Raw genomic sequence first — 21,315 nt, 5'->3', positions numbered from 1 at the left:
TCATCCCTGGGGCAGATGCGCGCAAGCCCGTCAGGCCCTCCCCCAGGGCCAGGACATCCTTTCTCGGGTCTAGACTGCATCCTCCCTCTGGTGCACAGAGGTCAAGGCCCAGGAAGCGCTTTGGTGAGCTGAGGCCAGGCAGCCCGAGCTCCTCCCGCCCAGAGGTCCCAGGTCTTCTCAGGGCTGATGCTAACTGTACATCCCCCACCTCCCAGGTCCCAACACCTTCCCTCCCTCAGCCTGTCACCTGAGAGCAACTGCGGCCCCAGGTAAGCTGTACATACTTCCCAGCACCAGGTCTCCCCTGACACCCACAGCAGCTCCATCAACGAACCCTGACCGTGCCCACAGCGTGCACGACACTGGTGATGCGAGGTGGGATCGAACCTGAACACAGGAGGCCTGCCGACTCTGGGACTTTCCAGCTGTGTGACCTGGGGCGAGTCCCTTAACCTCTCTGATCCCTAGTGGCCTCTTCTGTGAAAGAGGGTAACACCACCTCGCGGGGAGGCTGCCTTGCAGAACACAGATCAAGCCTGTGAGCACATCCAGCCGAGAGCCACGCTCAAGCGGCCCCGTGGGCACTGCCAGTGGAAGCGGCCTCACATGGGGCAGGACAGAGTGCCTGCAGGGCTGTCACTCAGCATCAGGAGCACCAGGAGCACCAGGAGCTCCAACCCCACGAGGTCAGTGGGCCAGTGGGAAGGAGCAGGCGGGAGGGGAGCGCCCAATGAGGACATGCCCAGCTGGGCGCAGTGTGAGCCAAGGTGCAGAGGAGGGAAGGGCCAGGCATACCGGGGACCAAGAGTTAAGTGGTCTGCCTGGGTCGGAGCGGGGAGGGGCCGGTGGGGGACAAGGCTGCAGGGTCAGCAGGGCCAGGCCCAATGACTCCACGCCACAGGTTGGACTTGCCTCTGGGCACATGCTGCCATTGAGGCTGCGGGGGATGGGGGGGAGGGTTGGGGGAGGGAGGCGATGTGCAAAGCGGTGTATTAAGAAGATTAATCTGGCTGCAGTGGTGGCAGCGTGCGGATGGCTCAGAGAGCTGGAGAGACAGACCAATTAGGGGAGACTGCAGAGGTCCAGGCAGGAGGCCTGAGAGCAGGCTCGGCAGACAGTGACATGCCTGCTGCAGAGAAGGTTCCAGAGGGTGGACCAGCCAGGTGAGAGCGGAGAGGGGGCCTGCATGAGTCACCCCAGCACTGCCCAAGTGCCACTCCCTCCCCAGCTCCCCGGCTCCCTGCTCCACTGACCCTGAAATCTCTGCTCCCCAGTTCTGACTCCCCAGCTCACCTCACCTCTGCTTTTGACAGCCGGCCTGCTGCTCCCACACACCCAGGAGAGGTGCTGCAGGGGCCCACAGTGAGGGGGTAGGGGCCACTGGGTCGGTGTGACCTCCTCCTTCCTGGTCCTCCTCCTTCCAGGAGGTGTGGGAAGTCGGGAGACACCTGTGTGGCAGGAGGTTTCCAGGAAACCCCACAGGCTTCGGCGTGGGGAGGTGGCCTTGCTGTTCGCCCTCCCCCTGGAAGCTCTCCAGCCTGCAGCTGTGCCAGCTGGAATGTCACTGTGCCCCAGTGCCTCCTCCGAAGGGGTGGGAGGCTTCAGACCTTCCCCACATCGCCCACCAGGGCCCCGAAGCCACCCCAAGCAAACACACAAGCTCAGCGGGCGCAGGGCTCCTCCATTGCTCACTCAGTTTGGAACCAGCTAACCCAAAGCCCCTTCGACTCAAAACTCTGGAGCTGTGGCCCCGCCCCTCACCTGCCAGCACAACCTCGCAGCCCAGAGCCCAGTGGGCCATTTATTTTATTTTTTTATTTTTATTGATTAGAGGGAGGAAGGGAGAGGGAGAGAGAGAGAGATAGACATCAATGATGAGAGAGAATCATTGATCAGCTGCCTCCTGCACATCCCCTACTGGGGATTGAGCCCACAACCCAGGCATGTGCCCTTGGCCGGAATCGAACCTGGGACCCTTCAGTCCGCAGGCCGACGCTCTAGCCACAGAGCCAAACCAGCCAGGGCTCAGTGGACCATTCAAAGCTGCTCTTATGCTGCAGGCCTTAAAGGGTGGCTGTCCTGCCCAGCCCAGCCCAGGCCCTGCTCCCGCGGCCTCTCTGCTGCGGCTGCTGAGTGTTGCTAGAGTCACCAACCTCTGCTGACTGGACGGGCGATGCCCTGCTGGGGGCCCCCAGGCTGCTGTGCACTTTATTCCGTCTTCTATCGCTGACTGCCCATCTCTCTACTCCCAGAAGCTGCCCCAAACCTCCCCCTCCCCTCAGCCCCCACCTCCACTCCCGACCTGGCTCCGCTTCCTTCCCTCCCCCACACAGCGCTGGTCCGCAGCCTACTCCTCTCCCTCCCCTCCTGGCAGGGCGCCAGCCGCTCCTCCACCTGCACCTCCACCTCACTCCCATCCCTCAGGCTCCCCTGGGTCCCATTCCGTTCCATCATTTATCCCTGGTTCCTGCACGCCTCCAATCGCCTTTCCCTGCCTAAAAGCAGAGCCTTCCTGTGAATCCAGGCCCATTCACGCCTAGAGCAGGGGCCTACCTCGCCAGCTCTCCAACGCCCCTCTTCCCAGCCCTCCTCTTAGCAGATGCCCTGCCTGAGCAGCATCTGGGCCAGTGGCCACCCCTCCTGCCTGATGCCCAGCCGGCCCGGGCTTCCCTGACCCCGTGCTGCTGGCCACCTCCTGCCCTCCAGGGCTGCCTGTCTCCTCTCAGGCCAACATTCTTGAGTCGAGTCTAAGCCCACTCCCTCCCCTTGCCTCCCCCCCCCCCCATCTCCCCCACTCCCACCTCTCCAGCTGTCACTGGGTGTAGAGGACACTAAACAATCTCCCCCAAGAGCTTGGCTCCTCACCCCGAGAGCCAGTCTGTCTGAGAGCCTTCCCGGGGTGGCCCTCGGCCAGCTCAAAGGCAGCACGTCCAAAACAAACCCTCTCACCTCCTCTCCTAAACCTGTCCTTCCCCGAGTTCCCGGCTCCCTCACTGTCCAGGATTCTGTCTTGGAACCTGGGAGTTATCTAGGATTCAGGCCTGCCCTCCATCCCTCCAGCCACAGGTGCCCGCTGCAGATGCTGCCTGTGGGGTGGCTGTTCCGGACCCCTCGACCCCTCGAACCCTCGCCCCCTCGAACCCTCGCTCTCCCTGCCACCACCGGACTTGGGGCTCTCATTGTCTCTGATCTAAACAACAGAAATAGTCTCTGGCCGCTCCCCCAGCCCAGCCCACACCTACTGGAATCTCAGGCTTCCTTCCACTCTGCTGGGCTCATATCAATGCTGCTCAGACACCTCAGGGGTGAGGGAGGGGGGTGGGGGTGGGGGCAGGAGGCAACATGACTGTCCTTCAGAGTGTCCCGGGCCACCCTGCGCATTTCCAGGCCAGGCTGCCAGAATTCACCCTCATCCTTCCACCTGGACTTCTCAGCTCCTATCCCACTTAGAAAGTTAAGGCCCATCTCAAAAGCCACCTCCTTCATGAAGCCCTTCCAAGTCCCCGACCCGGGTATAAGCATCGCTCTCTGCGCCCCAGAAGCCTCCCTTACAGCGTTTGGCATAATCGTCCATGAAGCAGGATGACGTTTCCGCTAGAACTTAAGTTTCCGGGGTGCTTCTGGCTCTGCCCTGCCCCTGCCACCCTATTATTCTAGTCTCGTGTGCTGTGCGCAGGCCGTGCTCCCGCATTTGCTGAATCGGGGGAGCCCAGAGCCAAGGATGCGGAAAAAACGTGGGCGCCGCTTTAGTTGGCCAGCTCCTTACAGCACTCTTCTCCCCCCTCCCCCCACAGAGGGAGATCCTTTGAAAGTCTGGGGCCTGGGCAGCCAAGTCCTGCTTGCACCCCAGCCCCAGCTCCTCATCCAGGGCTCCTTGCCTGGGAGCTCCAAGGAGCAGGCTTGGAATGGAAAGTGTCCATGAAAACCCTTGTTCTCTAAGGCCCCGATTGGGGTGCCTATGCATGCATGTGTTTTCTGGGGAGAGGGTCCCCGGCTTTCAGCAGAATCCAAAGAGTCCGTGAATCTTCTCAAAAGTCCACATCTGGACTCTCCGCCACCCCCCGCCCCCACCCCCCGGCTTCCTTCACCTTGAACAGCCGGTCTCACGCACTTATAAATAGAAACCCTCTCTGGACATGTATCTAGAGTGACAGCATGGGCCCATGACAGTCGGAGCAACACGCAGAGTCATCACCTGCCCTGCCCTCTCCTGGCCGGAAAGGCCACCATCTCCGGACCCTCCCTCTCTCCCCTCTGTTGCCCAGGAGACCGCTGGGCCGCCTGCCCTTCCCCTTCTCCCACACACTGTTGCCTCTTTTCTGGAATATGAGGTGAGCCCCTGCCCAGAGGGGGATGATGAGGAAGCTCCTGTGCCCCGAGACCTCCTCCTGGCACCTCCCCCCGCGCCCGCCTCCTCGAGCGGCCTTGCCCCAGTGCAGACCCAGGGAGACAGGTCCTGGGAGACAGCCTCTCTTCTGAGCTCCAGCCGCCTGCTGGGCAGACACCGGATGTCCTAGGGGCATCTCAATGCTTCGTCCTCCAGCCCAAATCTGCTCAAGCCCCAGTGCACCACCCCCAGCAGGAATCCGGATGCTGTCCATGCTGCCTCCTCTCCCAAATATCCGCTCAGTGTTGAGTCCTGCAGATTCAGCCACCCGCCAGCTCTCCTAGCCCTCTCCTCCCATCTCCAGGGACAGATGTGTGAACCGCCCGGACCACGGCAGCAGCCCTCTTGTCAGCCTCCCTGCCTCCTGTCTCCCCTCCCTGCCTTCAATTCCCCACAAGGCTTCCAGGAACACAGACCTGCTCCTCTTACTGACCTGCCTCAAACCTTTGTTGGAAACCTATCACCTTCAGAATAAAATCCAAACTCCATCTATGCCTCTCAGGACCCGGCCTCCAATTTTTTCCAAACTCATCTCTTATCATTTGCCGATCTCAGCCCCTACGCAGTACCTTGAACTCCTTATACTAGTAAACCACTCCATTTTGGTGCCTGGTATCTCTGGCCCTTGCCCACACGGTGCCCTCCCCTCCCCCTTCACCACTATGCCCCACTCTCTCTCCAAACTCAGCTCCAAGGTCATGTCCTACATGGAGCCCTCCTTGAATCCTTTTCCCAGTCTGGGTCATGGATTGTGCCTCTGTGCCTCCCTCTCCGAGCTTGTACTAATCAAGGAAATGTGACTGTTTACTTGTTGGTGACCTCTTGGAGAGGAAGGATGAAGTGCCGCAGGCCCAGTGGTGTGCTGGAGCCATCTCCCACCGGCTCAGGAGAACCAGCTGTGCGCATCCCTTCCCAGCTCCGCACTCAGTGACATCATGACGGCAGCTTAAAATTGGCCTCGGTGGGAGCATTTACACCACGGTAATTGGCAAATGCTACAACACTACAAATCAGAACTTCTTTTTCTTTCTCTTTTTAAGGGCTGATGGTTAAACATTTGTCAGTAGGCCACTGCTCAGGCCCAACTTTGACACACACAAAATGTGAGTGCAATGGATGGACGCCTGGGAAATTCATAGGAAGTTCCTTGCTCCACGTACTGCCCCCTAGTGGATGGGGCACACATGTGCTCACTCCCCATGTCCTCAGGGTCCCGTCCTTAGTCCCCTCTGGACAAACCAGTCCTGTCAGTCCTCCACCAGCCGGTGGGTTACGGGGTTGGGGAAGGAGGGCAGTGTGGACAGCATGGGGCCTCCCTTGGGTAGGGTGGGGTATGACAACATGGGTTCTTCCTCAGCCAAGATGTTGGTAGAGAGAGGCAGAAGAGGCCTCGCCATCCCCAGCAGGAACACTGAATGATGGGCAAGGTAGGTGACAGTGGAGAGGACAGGCCTGGGAGGGCAGCGGCACCTGGCAGGGAAGAGGGCTGGCTGCTCCCCCAGGAAGCACAGCACACCCTCTGCAGTGCCCCCCAGCCTGATCAATACCAGGACTGATGGACATGATCAGCTCATTACGTGCTCTGCAGGGGAACCATGAGCCTGTGTCAGCGTCTGCTGCCGCTCTCCCTGCTGTCGCTCTCAGCCTCTCTCCTTCCGTCTGCAAGGCTCCATCCGAGCCCGTCTCCCAGCCCTGCCCGGCCTGCCCTGGTCTGTCATCTGTTTCTGGGTCCGGCTCCCTCTCCATATCTCTCTGTCTCCGCACATGTCTCTGTGACTCCATCTGCTTCTGTCTCCTCCCCCTGAGTCTCTGTCCCCCCCCTTACAACTCTGTCCCTCTCGTCTCTGTCTTTCTATCTTTATATTTGCCTCTCTCCCCGGGGCTTCCTCTTGTCCTCTGTGCCGCCGTCTCTCCATCTCAGTCTCCCCCTTTCTCTCTCAGTGTCTCTTCTGCTGTGTCTCCATCTCCCCCTCTGGGTCTCTGTCTCTCGGCCCCCACGTCTCCTCACTTCCCTCCCTGCCCACCTCCCCCCCACCAGCCCGCTCAGGCTCCGGGGCCCAGATGGCGGGATGTTCACGCCGCAGTGCCTGCAAGCACGGGGCCATGGCTGCTCCTGGGACACCTCGCCACCCCCGGTCCCTAGGCCTGCCCGGCAGTCAGTCATCTGGCCAGCCTGCTGGGGACTCCCACTCACCCCTGCGGGGCTCTCAGCAGCCAGGTACTGGAACAAACTCCTCCCTGGCGCAGGCACCGCGCCACCACCGATGGGGGGATCCCTGCCAGCGAGGGCCTGGGGGGCCATCCCCTGCTTCCCTCAGGAACCTGGGCAAGGCGGTGCCGAGACACCCCTGACCGATCGCTGCTACTTTCTCTCCAAGCGGGTGTCCTTCTTGCTGTCTAACTGAAAGCCCTCTTGCTGCGCCTTCATCTGCCCTCGGTCTCTGTGACTCAGCTTCTTCCGAGTGCAAAGCCTCTGCCAGCCGCATCCGGCTGGGCAGAGACTGCTGGGCACACTGCCCCCCCCCCCCCAAGGAAAGCTCGGAAGAGGTGACCCCTGGGGGCAGGCACTGGCCACAGCCAGATCTGGGGTGAGGGAGAGGAGGCTGAGGTTCAGGCTCGGGGAGCTGGGGTAAAGGGAGGTCAGGAGCTGCCACCCCCTGGGGCCCGGCAGCAGAAGATGCTGCCCCCACCAGCCTGGAATAGCAGAGCAGCTCTCCTCAGGAGGCTGGCGGAGCAGGCAAGTGCCCACACCGCATGCCCCATGCTCCCAGACGCAACACGCCCACCACGGTGCCACACTCCCCTCCTGCTGGCACTGCAGCCGGTATCCTTCCTGCCCCCTCTGCCTCTCTCCTCCGCAGGGAAGGGATCCAGCAGAGCCGGCTGGGGTGGGGGGCCTGAGGCAAGCAGAAGGGATGCCAAGGTGTGTGATGGCGATGGGGGAGAGGTTGGGGGTGGGGCACACCTGGCTGGACAGGGTGACTGGGGTAAGAGCTGAGTGCTCACAACACTCAGAGGTCAGTGGGGTGAGGGAGGTGGCTTCCAATCTCCTGGAAAATGAACACCTCATGTTTTCCCAGCCCCAGCTTGGGCCTACGCTCCCCAGCCTCACCCGAGACCCCTACTTCCTCCCTCCCCTGGGGACGCTGGCAAGCCAGACCCAGACCCTGACTCAGAGCTGCCCTACCCCTTCCCACACCTCCGGCCCCTACATGCCCCTACCTACCCACAACGAGGGGGGCTGGGCAAGCACATGGCCTTGGTGCCACACCAGGGACAGTCAGGTCCTGGTGACCCAGTTCCCTCCCTGAGCCACAGGAAGGCAAGACACACCCAGGAGAGAAGAGCGCAGAGGGCCTGTGGACGGCAGCACCTGCCGGCTGCCTCCTCCTTTTATAAGAATCCGCCAAGGGGGTGACCTGGAAGGCCACCTCGGGGGGGAAGGACTGCTTTCTGGAAGGAACCTTGTGGGGGAGGCAGCCAAGCCTGCTTGTGAGGCCCCCTGGTGCCTACTCCCATGCCCAGGGAGGGAGAGGTGGGGGTCCCTGGGTCCCCCAGGCCACAATTCTGTCCTTGCACTGAGAGCTCTGAGAGCGAGGGCCGCCTCCTCCCCTCAGCCCAGATTCCTCTGCTTGCAGCCATCGCCCCACAAAACAAGCCTGCTCCCTCTTCCACATGATGGCCCTTCAACATCTGACGACAGCTTGCCTGCCCCTGCTGAGTCTCCTTTTCTCCCGACTTAAACACCCAGGTTCTTAGAATGAATCCTCAAACGCGACGGTTTCAAGTCCCCTCACCACGCTAGGTGCTCTCATCCACACAGCACCCCGCTCACAGCGAGGCTCCCAGATCAGAGGCCAGGCCCAGGCAGCCTGACTGCATCCAGGCGCAGCCACCAACCCTCCACCCCTCACCCCTACCTACTCAGTGCCCTTCTAGTCAATCACGATCCTAATTATGAGTCAGGTGAACGCTAGGGGATCCCCCAACCCCTCCCCTCCCCCCATATCTTCTCCGAAGATCCAAATCTCTCCCAGTGACTTGTCCCTCCAAAGAGGCCTTGCCCACAGCTGATGCTCCTCACTCACTCACATCCTTCAAAGCCTGGCTCCTCTGGGAAGCCGTCCCAGGAAGATCACACCCAGCTCAGACCCTGCCCCTGCCCCTGCCCCTGCCTCTGCCCGGCAGCGCCCAGACTCAGACACTGCGTGACATTCACTGGTTTCCACCCTCCAACGCGTCCCCACGCGCTGCTGCGCCCCCCCGCTGTCCTCCCTGCCACGCAGACTAGCAGCATGGAGAGGCAGCTGAGCACAGCAGGTGGGAGGGGAGGAAGGCAGAGGGTCCCCAGCCCCAGGGACCATCGTGCCCTTGCCCTACCTGCTCGTGGTACTCGATGCCCATGCTGAGCGTGTTGACCAGGATGGCAATCATGATGCCCCGACCAAAGTACTTGCTGTCCACAATCTTGCGGAAGGTGTCACAGATCAGCCTCCAGAAGGCCAGCACGGAGCTGGGCTCCACATCCAGCCCCAGGCTGCGTCGCCGTCGACCCTGGGGGTCCCGGAGTTCGCCGTGCGGGGCGTCCTGCGTGAACTCATAAACCGCCTCGCTGTCTGAGTCAGGCATCTCGGGGCCGGCGAGCTCCACCTCCCCTGCCCCAGCCCGGGCACAGTAGGGGCAGCTGTCGGGGCCACAGGCTCCACGGTCTGCCTTCAAGCAAGGGCTGGAGATCTTGCAGGAGCTTTGGCAGGTGCCTGAGACAGGAGGGTAGAGGTTAGAGGCTCCAGGGTTTCTTAGTTGGGGCGGCCTTCCCTCAGAGGGTGGATGAAATGAGTGGGGAGCATGGGGTTGTTACGATGATGGGGTACTGGGCACTCAGTGGGCCAGGGGTGCCGAATGCCCTACAGTGCAAGCAGTTCTGAGCGACAGAATGCTCCCGAATGCCAACAGCATCCTTCTGACAGTCGCTGCAGGGTGTCCTAGGGTCGGGCAGGGGGCCTTGATGTCCTCTGAGGTCCTGGGAAGCTCTTATGTGAGGTCCGAGGAGCCTTCAGCACGGAGCTTAGGTCATCTCTACATCCCAGGACGCAGGCCCGACACCAACACTGCTCTGAGCAGTGTTTCCCAAAGGACTCTTAAGTCACACGCCCTCACACGTGTGCTCATGTACACACCAGACACATGCACATGTGCGCGATAGACACTCCATGTGCATAAGCATATGTACTGTGTACACACATACTATTTGCATGCCACACATGCACAGCCAAACACATGTGCACACAGACACATGAAAATCACACACTGCACATGTACACATGGGCATGCATACACACCAGACAGGAGCATTACTCCTGTGTGCGCACACATGCACCTACACCATCAGATACCTATGCACACATATACACACGAACACCAGACACATGCACATGTACAGACACACATACAGGACACCTTCATGTGTACACACACACACACACACACAGTGACCTGTCCTCAGACATAAATGCCCATTTAAACGCAGCTTTGACCATAACATATGAGAGCTGAAAGGAACCTGAGGAACCACCCAGGGAAAGCAGGTACGAGCAGGCACCCGGCTAAGAGCCCAGCCCCTAGTAGACATCCAACACTGTTTCCCCTTCCGACTGCACACAGCAAGGTGCCCCTAAGCATCCACCGCCCATGCTGGTCCCAGCCCTGCCTTCTCTAGAGCAGGGAGCTGAAACGTGCAACTGGCTCGCGTCACGTGGCGGGTAGTGGAAGAGTTGGCACCAGATCCCTTCGCACTGCGTTCTGTGATAACACCTTCCTATCCCAGCCCGCATTCCCACATAACATCCCACAAATACACCACTTCTCCCACGTGCCAAATCCTTCCTGAAATACAGGCCCCGGGCTGTGCTGACAGTGAGTCTGTCTGTGGAAGGGGGCCCGCCGCCCCTGCCTGACTGGGGGACACCCCAGGCAGCGAGCACCTCACTCCTGACAGTGGGTGCTCCTCTCATCAGAATAACAGCCCCCTGCGGGCTTGCTGCTCCAGGCCCCCGTCTCCCTGTGGGGAGGGGTTAAAACTCATGCTCAGGAGAGCGTGGTGCTGGCCCACAGTCAGACACCATTTCTCCTCCAAGCCTTGCAACAGGGGGTCTCGGCATAGAGCCGGGGCCTCAGAGTCAGGTGGTCCTACATCCACCCCTCACTAATGCCACAACCTTGGACCTCGACCTGCAACCTCTCCGAGCCTCCCTTTCTCTCATCAGTGAAATCGGGTCAAAAAGAAAGCTGATCATTTAAACTGGAGGAGCCAACAGGATTTTGCCTGCAAGGCATGTGACAGGCACAGAGCAATGGGCCAACAACCCTAGGTGTTATAGCAAACAGCGCAGAGCGTGTAGCAAGCAGGTGCCTATTACATGATGGTTATTGTTATTATTACAATGTGGGAACCATAATTCCCATTTAACAGGAGAGAAAAGTAGGGCTCCAAGAAGTCATGTGACTGATGGAAGGTCCCAAGGCTGTGAGTGGCAGAATGGGGATCCAAGCCCAGTCCTTCTGACTCCAGACCCCCAGGCCCCTCTGGGACACCACCCGGCCCCGGGATAAGAGGCAGCAACATGTCCCTCCCCTCCCCCCCGGCCCCGCAGAGCTCTCACCTGTACTCTGCGTCTCTAGCAGCTTGTGCATGGAGCTGTAGCGCTCAGGTGGGATGTTGAGGCTGGTGAGGGTGGGGGGTCCGGAAGTGGGGGCCACCTCAAGTGCCTTCTCCTTCAGCATCTCTGGTGGAGGGCTGGTGTGCACCGTGGGGTACACCTTCCCGCTGCTCACAGTCCTGCCTGATGCCTCGGATGGCGACCTGGGCGGGGGTGCCTGGCAGCGGACCGGCTCCAAGTGGCAGTCGGCATGGTAGAAGCTGTGCACAGCCTCTGCGCCCCGAGGAGGGCCCCCAGAGAGGGCCGGTGTCGAGGGTGGTGGCAGCATGAGCCGGCGGGACCCATTGGCATCCCGATCCTGGATCTCTGGGCTGGCCCGGGGGCCCCGTAGCGTCCCGTTGCCCAGGTGGTAGTGATGGTGGTGGTGGTGGTGGTGGTGCACCAGGTGATGGACGGACGGGCGGCGATGGGAGCGTGAGCAGCTGCCACTGGGCTGGGGCTCCTGGACCCCCAGGGGCGCCGGGCTGAGCAGCCCGGCCCGCACGCCCACTGCCCGAGAAACCTGGGCCAGCCTGCGGGCTGCTTTACGGAGGATGTACACCAGGTATTTGAGCAGCTCTTCGTAGCAGCTGCCCGGCTCCGAGAAGCTGGCCAGGGTACTGGCGTTGGATAGGAACCGCACGCGCTGCTCCCGCATCAGCTGGCTCTCCCGCTGCTTGGTCTCCGAGAACTGCGTGGCAATCACCACCAGGCACAGGTTGATCATGAAGAAGGAGCCCACCTGTTGGGGTGGGGACAGCAAGAGGAGACAGTCCTGAAGAAGAGGGAATCACAATGCCAGCCACCGAGCACGGAGCCCTGGGCTCAGCAACTGTCCAAGCGCTATCTCATTGCATTCTTTTAACACTCTCAAGAGGTGATACTTCTATTATCTTCCTTTGGCGGCGAGGAAACTGAGGCTCAGAGGGTTTGAGAATCTGCCCAAGACCCTTCAGCTAATGTACGGCACAGCTAAGGCCTGCACCAAGCTCTCCGGGATCCCAAGGCATTGCTAGGGATCCCGGTGCCGCCCTGCAAGGATGTCTCCCGCACTCCCTGCCCCTAAATGTGCCTGTGCGCAGATTCTGGACACCCCTCCCCAGTTCCCACCAGGAGCAGAGAAGGCTGGGGAAATGAACCCAGTCTTGGGGACATGGGGTTTCCACACTGGATTGAGCTTTTGAGATGTTGGCACAAAGCTTGTCCACAAGACTCCTGCTTCCAGTCCCAGTTCTAGCTGTGTGACCTTGAGGGAGAGATTCTTAACCTTGGGTCCGCAGTGTGCTCACGGCCATTGGCTTTGCCTGTATCCCTTTTCCCCAGGCTCACCCCCTCGCCCAGCCAGGGGATGGGCTGGACCCTGAACCCTGCAGACTAGCCAAGCTGTCACTCTGACTTGTCCACACTCTCCTGTCCCCATCTCCATGCCTCAGTTTCCCTAGAGTTCTGGGATGGCTGTTGCTTGGACAATAATCCAGAAGGAAGGAAATGAATATTTATGGTGACAAAGCAGTTTTGTTTTTCTGAATTGTGTCCTAGTAATTATGATAATTAGCTTCACTAGTGTGAGTCCAGAGAGCTGTTGGGAAAGATTTCTCAGGGGGTGTGTGGGAGGGTGGAAACTGGGCCCCTTACCTCCCTGTCTACTTCCTTCCCCCTCACCCAAGCCCAGAGAGAACAGCAGAGGGAAAAGAACAGGCTTCCACAAGGCACTGATGGGGGACGCCCGGCCCCCCCTCCAGGTCCTGATGGGGGATGGGAACAGGCCCCCAGCCTGGCTACTCTTTCCCACTAGGGAATGTTGCAGGGGCAGGAGGGGGTGGCCTGGAGGACTTGTTCCTTCTCAGGGCCTATCCGCTGTCTCTCACGGCCTTATTCTGTCTCCACCTCTCTCTGAAGCTTGCCCTAAATCCTGTGTAGATTTTAATCTCTTTCTCTCAATATCTGTCCCTCTGTCGGCTCTGTCATTGGCCTCTTGGTGGCAGGGGAAAAGGGCTGGACGTGGAGTCAATAGCCTGGGGTTGATTTCTCGGCTCCAGCCACTTAGCCTGGTGACCAAGCCCTCTGAAGCCCAGAGTTCTCATTTAGGAGCTGAGGCCCCATTCGCTGAACCCCCTTCCCCAGGGACTATGAGGACGCAGCCGGCAGCAGCTGCTACAGTGCACAACAGCATCAACGCCCCACCCAGCAAGATTAATCCACAGCACATGCCAAGCTCACGCTGAGGTCAGACCAAGGAGGACACATTGGTCTCCTCATCTGCTAAGTGGAAATGATAACAGGATTCTGGTGAGAATTAAATACACCAGCAATAAAAAGTGCTTAGAGCAGGGCCTGGAGCACAGTACCAGGTGTACCCGTTAACAACGCGGATTTGGTACATACCGGTCAACGATGCAAAATCCGCATTGTTAACCGGTACACCTTGTAAGCGCTCAACAAATATTAGCTATAAGGAGTAAGCAATCAAATTGTTAAACGATGAACAGTAGCGACTTGAATTTTAAACACTGCTACTTTTGCCTCTGTCTTCTGCCCTCATTCAGTCTTGGAACTTCTGAGCTGGAAGGAGCAGGAGATCATGCAGTGTTTCTTAATAGCAAATGATGGGAATTTGGGGTGGAAGAAATCATTTTGCAGAATGTTTACCACCTCCTGCCTGCTCCCCAAGAAAGGGCCAATAGTGCTCTCCCAGTCCTGGCGAAAAACCGGGACCACCCTTTGCCACTTGCGGAGGTGGTATCACCCTGGGCAGAGGTCCAGGGTGGGGCTGGGAGCCCGGTAGGAATGACTCGCCCGCCCTAAGTTGTGAGTGGTGGTAAGTGCGAGAGTCAGGCCTTGACCTTGCATTTCCTCCCGAGCTCTCCTGACAGGTGCCCTCTCTGTCTGCGCCTCAGTGGGACTTGTCCTGAGAGCTAGAACTTCAGACCGAGCAAGCTTTCCCCTCTCTGGACTTCCCCGGCCCGCTTCCCTAGGCTCCCCCATCCCCTCGGGGGCCTGCGGAATCACTCACGATGATGAGGAGGATGAAGTAGATGAAGTTGTAGAAGGAATGAGCATCCATCACAAAGTACATGATGTCGACCCAGCCCTCCAGCGTGATGACCTGGGGAGGTGGCAGAGGGGCAGGCTGACTCCAGGCCCCCTAAAGCCTCCTGCAACCTCCTTCAGAGGCCCTGACCCCACCCCCACACGGACAATGACCGCTCCAGCCTGGACTGCGCAAGCTCCCGACCCCCAGGCTGCCCCACCTGGAAGATGGCGATCCAGGCGTAGCCGATGTTGTCGAAGTTGATGGCGCCCTTGAAGGGGTTGTGCTCCCCGGCAGAGCAGTTGGTGTAGTACTGGTTCCAGTTGACACAGGTGGTGTTGCTGGAGCTGTTGTAGGCCTCGTAGTCCAGGCCGCAGGGGGAGCCGCCCCCGCCCTCCCCACGCAGGGTGGGCACGCTCCTGCAGGAGCGCATGCCGTTCTCCCGGGGCTGGGAGCAGATGAAGGGGTTCTCGTCCTCGTTCTCCGTCTGGTAATAGGGCTCCAGATCCACGCTCAGGGGGCTGTGGGGGTGAAAGGGATGAGGCTGGGGGGGGGGCGTTCCCCGGGGGGCAGGCCCCAGAAGGGAGAACTGCACGTGTGCGCCGAGGCACGTGGGGTGAGCAGGGAAAGCACCAGAGTCCGGGCAAGCACCGGGCAGGTGGGGATTGGTGAGTGTGGATAGGGAGCGTGAGGACTGGGTCGGGATCTTGGGAGGTTTGTCCCATGAGGCTGCCTATCAGGCTCACTGAGGAGCTTTTAACACTCCCCAGGCCTAGGGCTGACCCCCAGACCAGTGGAATCGGAATCTGTGGGGGTGCGACCCAGGCCTCAAAAATTTCTTAAGCTCCCCAAGTGACTCTAATGTGGGAGTTTGAGAACCAGACGTGTCACGGAGATGAGGACAGATATGTCGATAGCAACAGGGACTGAGGGCGGTCCCAGCCCCCCACAGCCACTCGCAGCCCCTACCCTCCACCCCTCCACCCCCAGACCCTGGGACACTCACAGGCTGAAGTTCTCGGGCAGGAAGCATCGGTTCCGGAGCAGCCCTGCCCACAGCTGGACGCCCACGATGCCGAAGATGAAGAAGACGAAGAAGCAGAGCAGCAGGACGTTGCCCAGCATGGGCAGCGTGTCCAGCAGCAGCGTGACAAGGATGCGCATGCCTGTGGGGGGCAGAAGCCACGCTGGGGGCGCCAGGCTGGCCGGCCTTGGCTGGCTGCCACGGGCCTGGCAGCACTCCCAGAGGGGGCCCACCAGGGCCTCTGAGGCTGAGACCCACCCACAGACACCTCTAGCTCCGCAGGCAGCCCTTTGCAGCTGCTAACTCTACCAGCGACCTCTCCGGGCCCCCCATATTAATCGGTGTGCGGGACCACCAAGGGTGAGCCAGGGTAACCGCCCTTCCCGAAGCACCCTCCTGCACCCCATCCCACCTAACATCATCCCGGCGTAAATGTCAGCCTCAGTTTACAGAGGAGGGTCGAGTTCCAGAAAACTGACATGACTGGTCCAGGGCCGGTCATTGTAGGTGCCAGGACTTGAACCAGGCCCTGCGTCCGAATCCCATTACACACACACACACACACACACACACACACACACTCACACACACTCACACACACACTCACACACACACACTCACACACACTCCCCTCCTAGTCTTGCTCTCGCCACAGTCAGCTGACCTTTTCCTAAGTTACTGCCACCACAGTCACTGGGGAAACTGAGGCAGAGAACTCCAGGAGGGAAGTTAGCAGGCAGGGCTCTCACTCGGAGATCCAGGCCCTCAGTCGGGGCTGAGTTGCCCTGCGCTCCACCGCAGTTCTCAGACCCCTGCCCCCAGCCTACCCTCTGTGTGGTCCAGATCCCACCCCAGGACCCGACGGGCACACACACGCAAGGCTATCTTCCCAGGTGGCCATCAAGTAGCAACATCTTCCCAGGGAAAAGCCACCACGACCCCACTCTCCCTTACCGCGTCAGGTCCAGGACCAATCTACCTACAAGGTCTGAACCAGCCTCCAGCCTCCAGGCCCCTGTCAAACTCACAGACATTTCATGGCTGGTTTTGACTCCCAAAGTGCTGCTTCCAGTCCCCTGCTCCCTCCAGGGGAAAAGCTTCTAAGTGGCAGCTAATTAACAGGCTTGGTGACTGCAGCTGCCCTGTCCCTGCCCCTAGCAGCCCAGTGTTCTCACTTCGTGCCTCTCCCTCTCCTCCAGCCCCATCCCCCTTCAGCTCCTCGGTGCTCCAGCTGAGATCAATCCCTCAGGGTTTGCATTAAGGGAATTACACCGGTGGGTAGACAGAAGCCTATAAATCTGCCAGCCATCACCTGGGCGGGAGAGGGGAGAGGAGGCGAAGGCAGGCCTCGCCCGGAGCTCCTGTGAACACCAGCACAGCACAGCACCTGGAGGACACACTGAGCAGCTCTGCCCACCCAGAGGCAGCTCATCACACACACAAGATGCGTCATGCGCACGCATGCACACGCACGCACACAGCAAAGGGGGCTGCCGCCACACGACTCCCAGAAACGGGCTCCCCCAACCCACCCCACTCCTGGGATTTCAGCAAAGACCATCTGCAGCTTGTGTAGGTTAGGGAGTTGCAAAGGGGGCCTGAGCAAGGGTGGGGGGCAGGATGTGTGCGGAGCTAGAACTGCCAAAGCGTCGTTGGCTCGGGGAACCAATGCGGTTTAATTTAGATAATGGTCCCGGCAGTCAGTTGCTATGATGAGTTGGAAGGGGGTGAGCATGGAGAAGGGGATACAGGTGGGAGGGTGAGGCACGGAGTGGCCTTGTCTTGAGCTTGAGACCATTGTGGTCTCACCAATGAGACCCCCACTGCAGGAGAGGCTTCTGGCTAGAAAAGGCCGAGGCGCCTTGCACCCACTCCTGGCCCGCCATCCTCTCTACCTCGTTCTCATCACCCCTCTCCCAGGAAAGGAGTCATCTGAGACACTTCTGAGACTCGGACCCAAAATCAGGCTAAAATGAGGGGGGAGGGTCTTTCCGGGTAATTCTTACAGAGCCACAGCCAGGGGGAGGGGCTCCTTTTGGCTTCAGTGACCCTAGCTCCCCACTAAGCCCTTCCTTGATAAGGCCTGTGAGTGGTCAGGGGGTAGGGGTGGGGTCTGAGATGTCCATATTTCCTCTTGGGGCTCTCCGTCCAGGGGCTGAGGGCCGAGGGGTCACTCACTGGGCACCCGGTTAATGGCCCTGAGCGGTCGCAGCACACGGACTGTCCTGACAGCTGAGAAGCTGACGTTCTGCAGGTCCAGCGAATACTCCAGCATCCTGCAGGGAGGGGCCCAAAGGGAGGCCCTTTGAGTCTGAGGCCGCCATGGGGGTCAAAAGAGGTGAGTGAGGAAGCCTGCGGCAGAGGTGCAGCACAAACTCCGACCCCTCCCCGCCTCCACCCAGGGACCCTGCATTGGGAGTGGACGGGGAGGCCATGGATTCAGAGAAGTACAGGCTGGACAGCCTCGGGCCCTTAGTGAACAGGGAGCAGCACTGTAGGTGAGCTGGGGTGAGGGCCAGGCCGAGGACTCTGGCCTTAGGGATGGGACTGATCTAATCCATTTCTTGCCCACACCCAGCCCAGGATCTCACCCTGCAATAACGATGAAAAAGTCCAGCCGGTTCCAAGTGTCTCCCAGGTAACACTTTTTCCCAAAGATTCCCAAGGCCACCATCTTCACCACCATCTCCACGGCGAAGAAGGCAAAGATGAAGTCATCAAAGGCCTGGTGTGGGGATGAGAGGCTGCTGAAACTGAGAAGGGGGTGGGGGAATATGCCCACCCCCACCCCATCAGCGGGGTCAGGGCCTCTTGCAGAGAAGGGGTCAGGATTATTAAGACCCTACTGCACACACATTCACCTGCAGGATCCGGCAGCGCTGGGAGTCACAGGCAATGTCCTCACACGGCCGGAACATGCCCAGAGTCACACAGTTGAGAAGGATGACCAACATGCTGATACGCTCAAACCAGGTAAACAGGTGGTCAAGGAAACAGCAGGCCAGGGCTGGAACTGAGCCCATGCCCCCACCCCCCACCCCCGTGCCTCCTGCTTCTTGACCTCCCAACCCCATCTGACAGGTGCAATGGGAAGGCCCTGGCCCCGTCGCACCTTGGTCCTCTCGCCCCTCTGGACCCAGCTTCCTCCTCTGTAAAGTCAGAAAAGCCATAAATACCCTGACTATTTACACAAGCCATTTGGGGAATAAAATCGATCGCACTTATGGAAATGCCAGACACCAAGAGTTTGCTGCTGAATCTGAATCCTATTCTCCTACCTCCCAGGGAAGATGTGAGAAGCAAATGAGATAATGTATGTGAATGTGTGACACAAACCTAAAGTCGGATCCTGTCTGCCTTACAGTTTACCAAGCACTCTCACACCATGCCACGTGCGGTGCTCACAACAGCCCTCGAGGTGTCTGGGGGAGATGGTTTTCTCCCCCAGAACCCAAGGAAACTGAGGCTCAGAGAGCCAAAGTCCTGTGCTCAAGGTCACAAGAAAAGCCAGCAGGAGACAGGTTCAAGCATGCAGGGCAAGGGCTGTCATGGCCACACCGGCACCAGACAGACAGGCAGAGGCAGCCAAGAGGGCCCACGGCTTCTCCACAGCATCAGAGCCCGCGGCTGCCTCTTCCACCACCAGCCCCCCTGGCCTCTCAAAGACCTCAGATGGCCTCTAGACACAGTCACGCGTTAAAGAATGCGCACCCACGACACACCATGCCCTGTGCCGGACACAAGCCCCCAGCCTGTGCGGAGTGGACAGTACAGTACCCTGCACACACAGACCAGGCTGCCATCACACCTTCTTGTGGCTTCCAGCAAAGCCCGAGCCCAGACCAACTAAAACAGACGCTGTTTTGCAGGAATGGGGAGAGAGGAGTCTTTCTAAAACCTGATTCTTTCCACATAGTGTATTTCATCAAGGGGCTCACTTCCAGCCCATCAGCAAGGGATGTATAAAATGGTCTCTGGACCTTAGAAGGTTCTGGACACCAGACACACAGCTCAGTGACAAGCAGCCTATTTTTCTCAAGGAAAATATGAGAGGAGTGGGGAAGAGCAAAGAGGTTGGAAACAAGCAGAGGTTGGGGTTCAAGGGATGGAGGGAGGGTCTGATCACAGCATGACCCACCAAGCCAGAAGCAGTGGGTAGAGGGCCCAGGAGAGACAAGACCTTCCTGTTTTAACTCCACTTCTAGAGTGAGAAGCCTCTGACCAAGACCCAATGACTTTCTTCCCGGCTGATCCTAGCCACACCCCATCTCTGTCCTGAACCTGGCCATGCCCCCTGGCCAGGAGCCCCTGACTCCCTCCATCCCTCCATAGCCCTCCTCCCCTCCTCTGCCAGCCAGGCCCTCTTCTCTCAGACATCAGTTCCCTCCATCAGATACCCAACTGTCCCCAGACGCTCCAAGTTCCCTACCCTCTACCTCCTTCCAAGAGTAAAAGTTAGAGAAGAAAAGAAGTTCTAGGTTTCTGGGGTAAGTAGATGGAAGTGGGAAATAAAGTGTTCTGTTTCCATGGAGCTGTTTTCCTGAGTGGAACTGGAGCCCAATGTGTCTCTCTCCAGAATAGGGGTCAGCCAGGGGTCACCCTGGAAAAGGGGAGACAGGGAGGGAGCTCCCGTGGGGCTATCATCCAGAAAAGGAAAGACACAATTACTCTTGATCTGCTTTCTCCAAGCTAGCCCCTCTCCTCTCCTCTGCAGGGAAGAGACCCATGTGAGCATACACCTCTGCATGGGGGAGGGTCGGCAGTTCTGGGAAGAGTGGCTCCTGGGACACCTGTTTGAACCCCTCTAATGGCAGTGGCTCCACCCTGTCATTCTAGTCACCTATCTCATCTCCCTTGCCAAGGCAGGGCGCTCTGATACATCTTTATATACCCCACAAAGCTTAGAGTAGTGCCTGACATACAGCAGATGATCAATACATGGGAAGAGGAAATGAATGAATCAATGAATGAACGAGTCAGTCAACTGGTCAATCCATCTCCCTGCCTAGAAGCTAGATGTTTTTCCCCATTCATGTTTTCCTGCCTTATTTGCCCTGATAACCAAGGTGGTAGGTGGGGTGGAGAGGGCAGAGGTACAGAAGTGACACCATAGGGGAGCCATCCCTCCTATCCCTGCTTCATCCATGCTCACACTGGGGCCTCTGGTAGCCAGAGTCTGCCTCCAAACAATCCCATCTCCAGCTCTTAACCACAGAAGCCCCGTCTCAAGGGCCCCCTTAGCAATTCAACTTATTCCCATGTACATCCTGCTCTCTCTCTCCTTCTCTCCTCTCCCTACAGACGAACATAAATGGACAGGGAAGACACCAGGCACAGAAAAATGTGGGGCAATCTGAATTAAGGAATAATTAATAGGGCTGGGGGGGGGGGTCTTGCACCTTTCTCAAAGAAGAGCTTGTTTCCTTGGGAATATAGCCGTATGTCACTGTGTGATGTTCCTCTGTTGCCATAACTACAGGAGGATGTGTCACCAGGTGGTGTGGATTTGTTGCCATGGTAATTAAAAGGACCCCTCACACATGAACTCCCCTTACCTAGGCTGCTGTCTAGTCCTCAAGCAGGGAAGGAGAAGCAGGGAGACCCACAGGTTATCAACTTGGGGGGAAACCATGTGACAAAGCTCCATAGCAACCAAGAGAACGGGGGACACTGGTTGCTATAGTGACTATGAGAGACCTGTGCGGTCACATGTCTACTGTTGCTATGGTGACTGTCCGGGCTGGAGTGGATCCCAAAGGGAAAAGTGGGTAGGAGAGGGGAGGATCTTTCTTTTCCTCACAACCCACCATCAAAAGCAGAGAAAAAGGAAATGGCAGGGCGAGGGACCCCACTTCCATGGCTCCTCCTCTTCTCCCTCCAGGAGCGAGAACTAGAGCATGTTATCTGCATAACTCAGTCCTCTCTGTGGGGCTTTATCTAGAGCCCTTGCCTAACCTGGCAGCTGTAAGGGAGAGGGAGGTGGGAGAGGCGGGAGGAGGGCTGGGACACCTCCAGAGGGGGGGGGGGGTCTAAATGGGGCAGGGGGTGGTATGAACAGGGCATGACTGAGAAGGGGAGCAGGCCCTCCACCTGCCCATTCCCCACTAGGAACCTGGAAATCTGAAACGGAGGAGCACTGAGGAGCCGGCCTGGACCCAGGAATCCTGGCCTCCTAGTA

At 58.8% G+C, this 21,315-nt stretch overlaps 1 protein-coding gene across 12 annotated transcripts in view; it reads right to left on the bottom strand.

Annotated features, from left to right (window-relative positions):
• Positions 1-21,315, bottom strand: part of CACNA1G (calcium voltage-gated channel subunit alpha1 G) — a 63,070-nt gene that overhangs the window by 37,182 nt on the left and 4,573 nt on the right. For all 12 annotated transcript variants that reach the window (XM_036340495.1, XM_036340498.1, XM_036340502.1 and 9 more), the window contains exons 2-9: positions 17,999-18,110; positions 17,729-17,862; positions 17,316-17,413; positions 15,120-15,279; positions 14,334-14,634; positions 14,096-14,188; positions 11,047-11,824; positions 8,768-9,144 (exon numbers count right to left, since the gene is read on the bottom strand). In XM_036340495.1, coding sequence (XP_036196388.1) covers positions 8,768-9,144; positions 11,047-11,824; positions 14,096-14,188; positions 14,334-14,634; positions 15,120-15,279; positions 17,316-17,413; positions 17,729-17,862; positions 17,999-18,110 — 2,053 coding nt within the window. The remainder of the gene's footprint in view (positions 1-8,767; positions 9,145-11,046; positions 11,825-14,095; positions 14,189-14,333; positions 14,635-15,119; positions 15,280-17,315; positions 17,414-17,728; positions 17,863-17,998; positions 18,111-21,315) is intronic.

This window comes from Myotis myotis, unplaced genomic scaffold (genome assembly GCF_014108235.1).
Source record: "Myotis myotis isolate mMyoMyo1 unplaced genomic scaffold, mMyoMyo1.p scaffold_m19_p_17, whole genome shotgun sequence".
Classification (NCBI taxonomy): Eukaryota; Metazoa; Chordata; class Mammalia; order Chiroptera; family Vespertilionidae; genus Myotis; species Myotis myotis.
The sequence above is the reverse complement of the archived record's forward strand: the minus strand, read 5'-3'. Positions and strand labels throughout refer to the sequence as shown.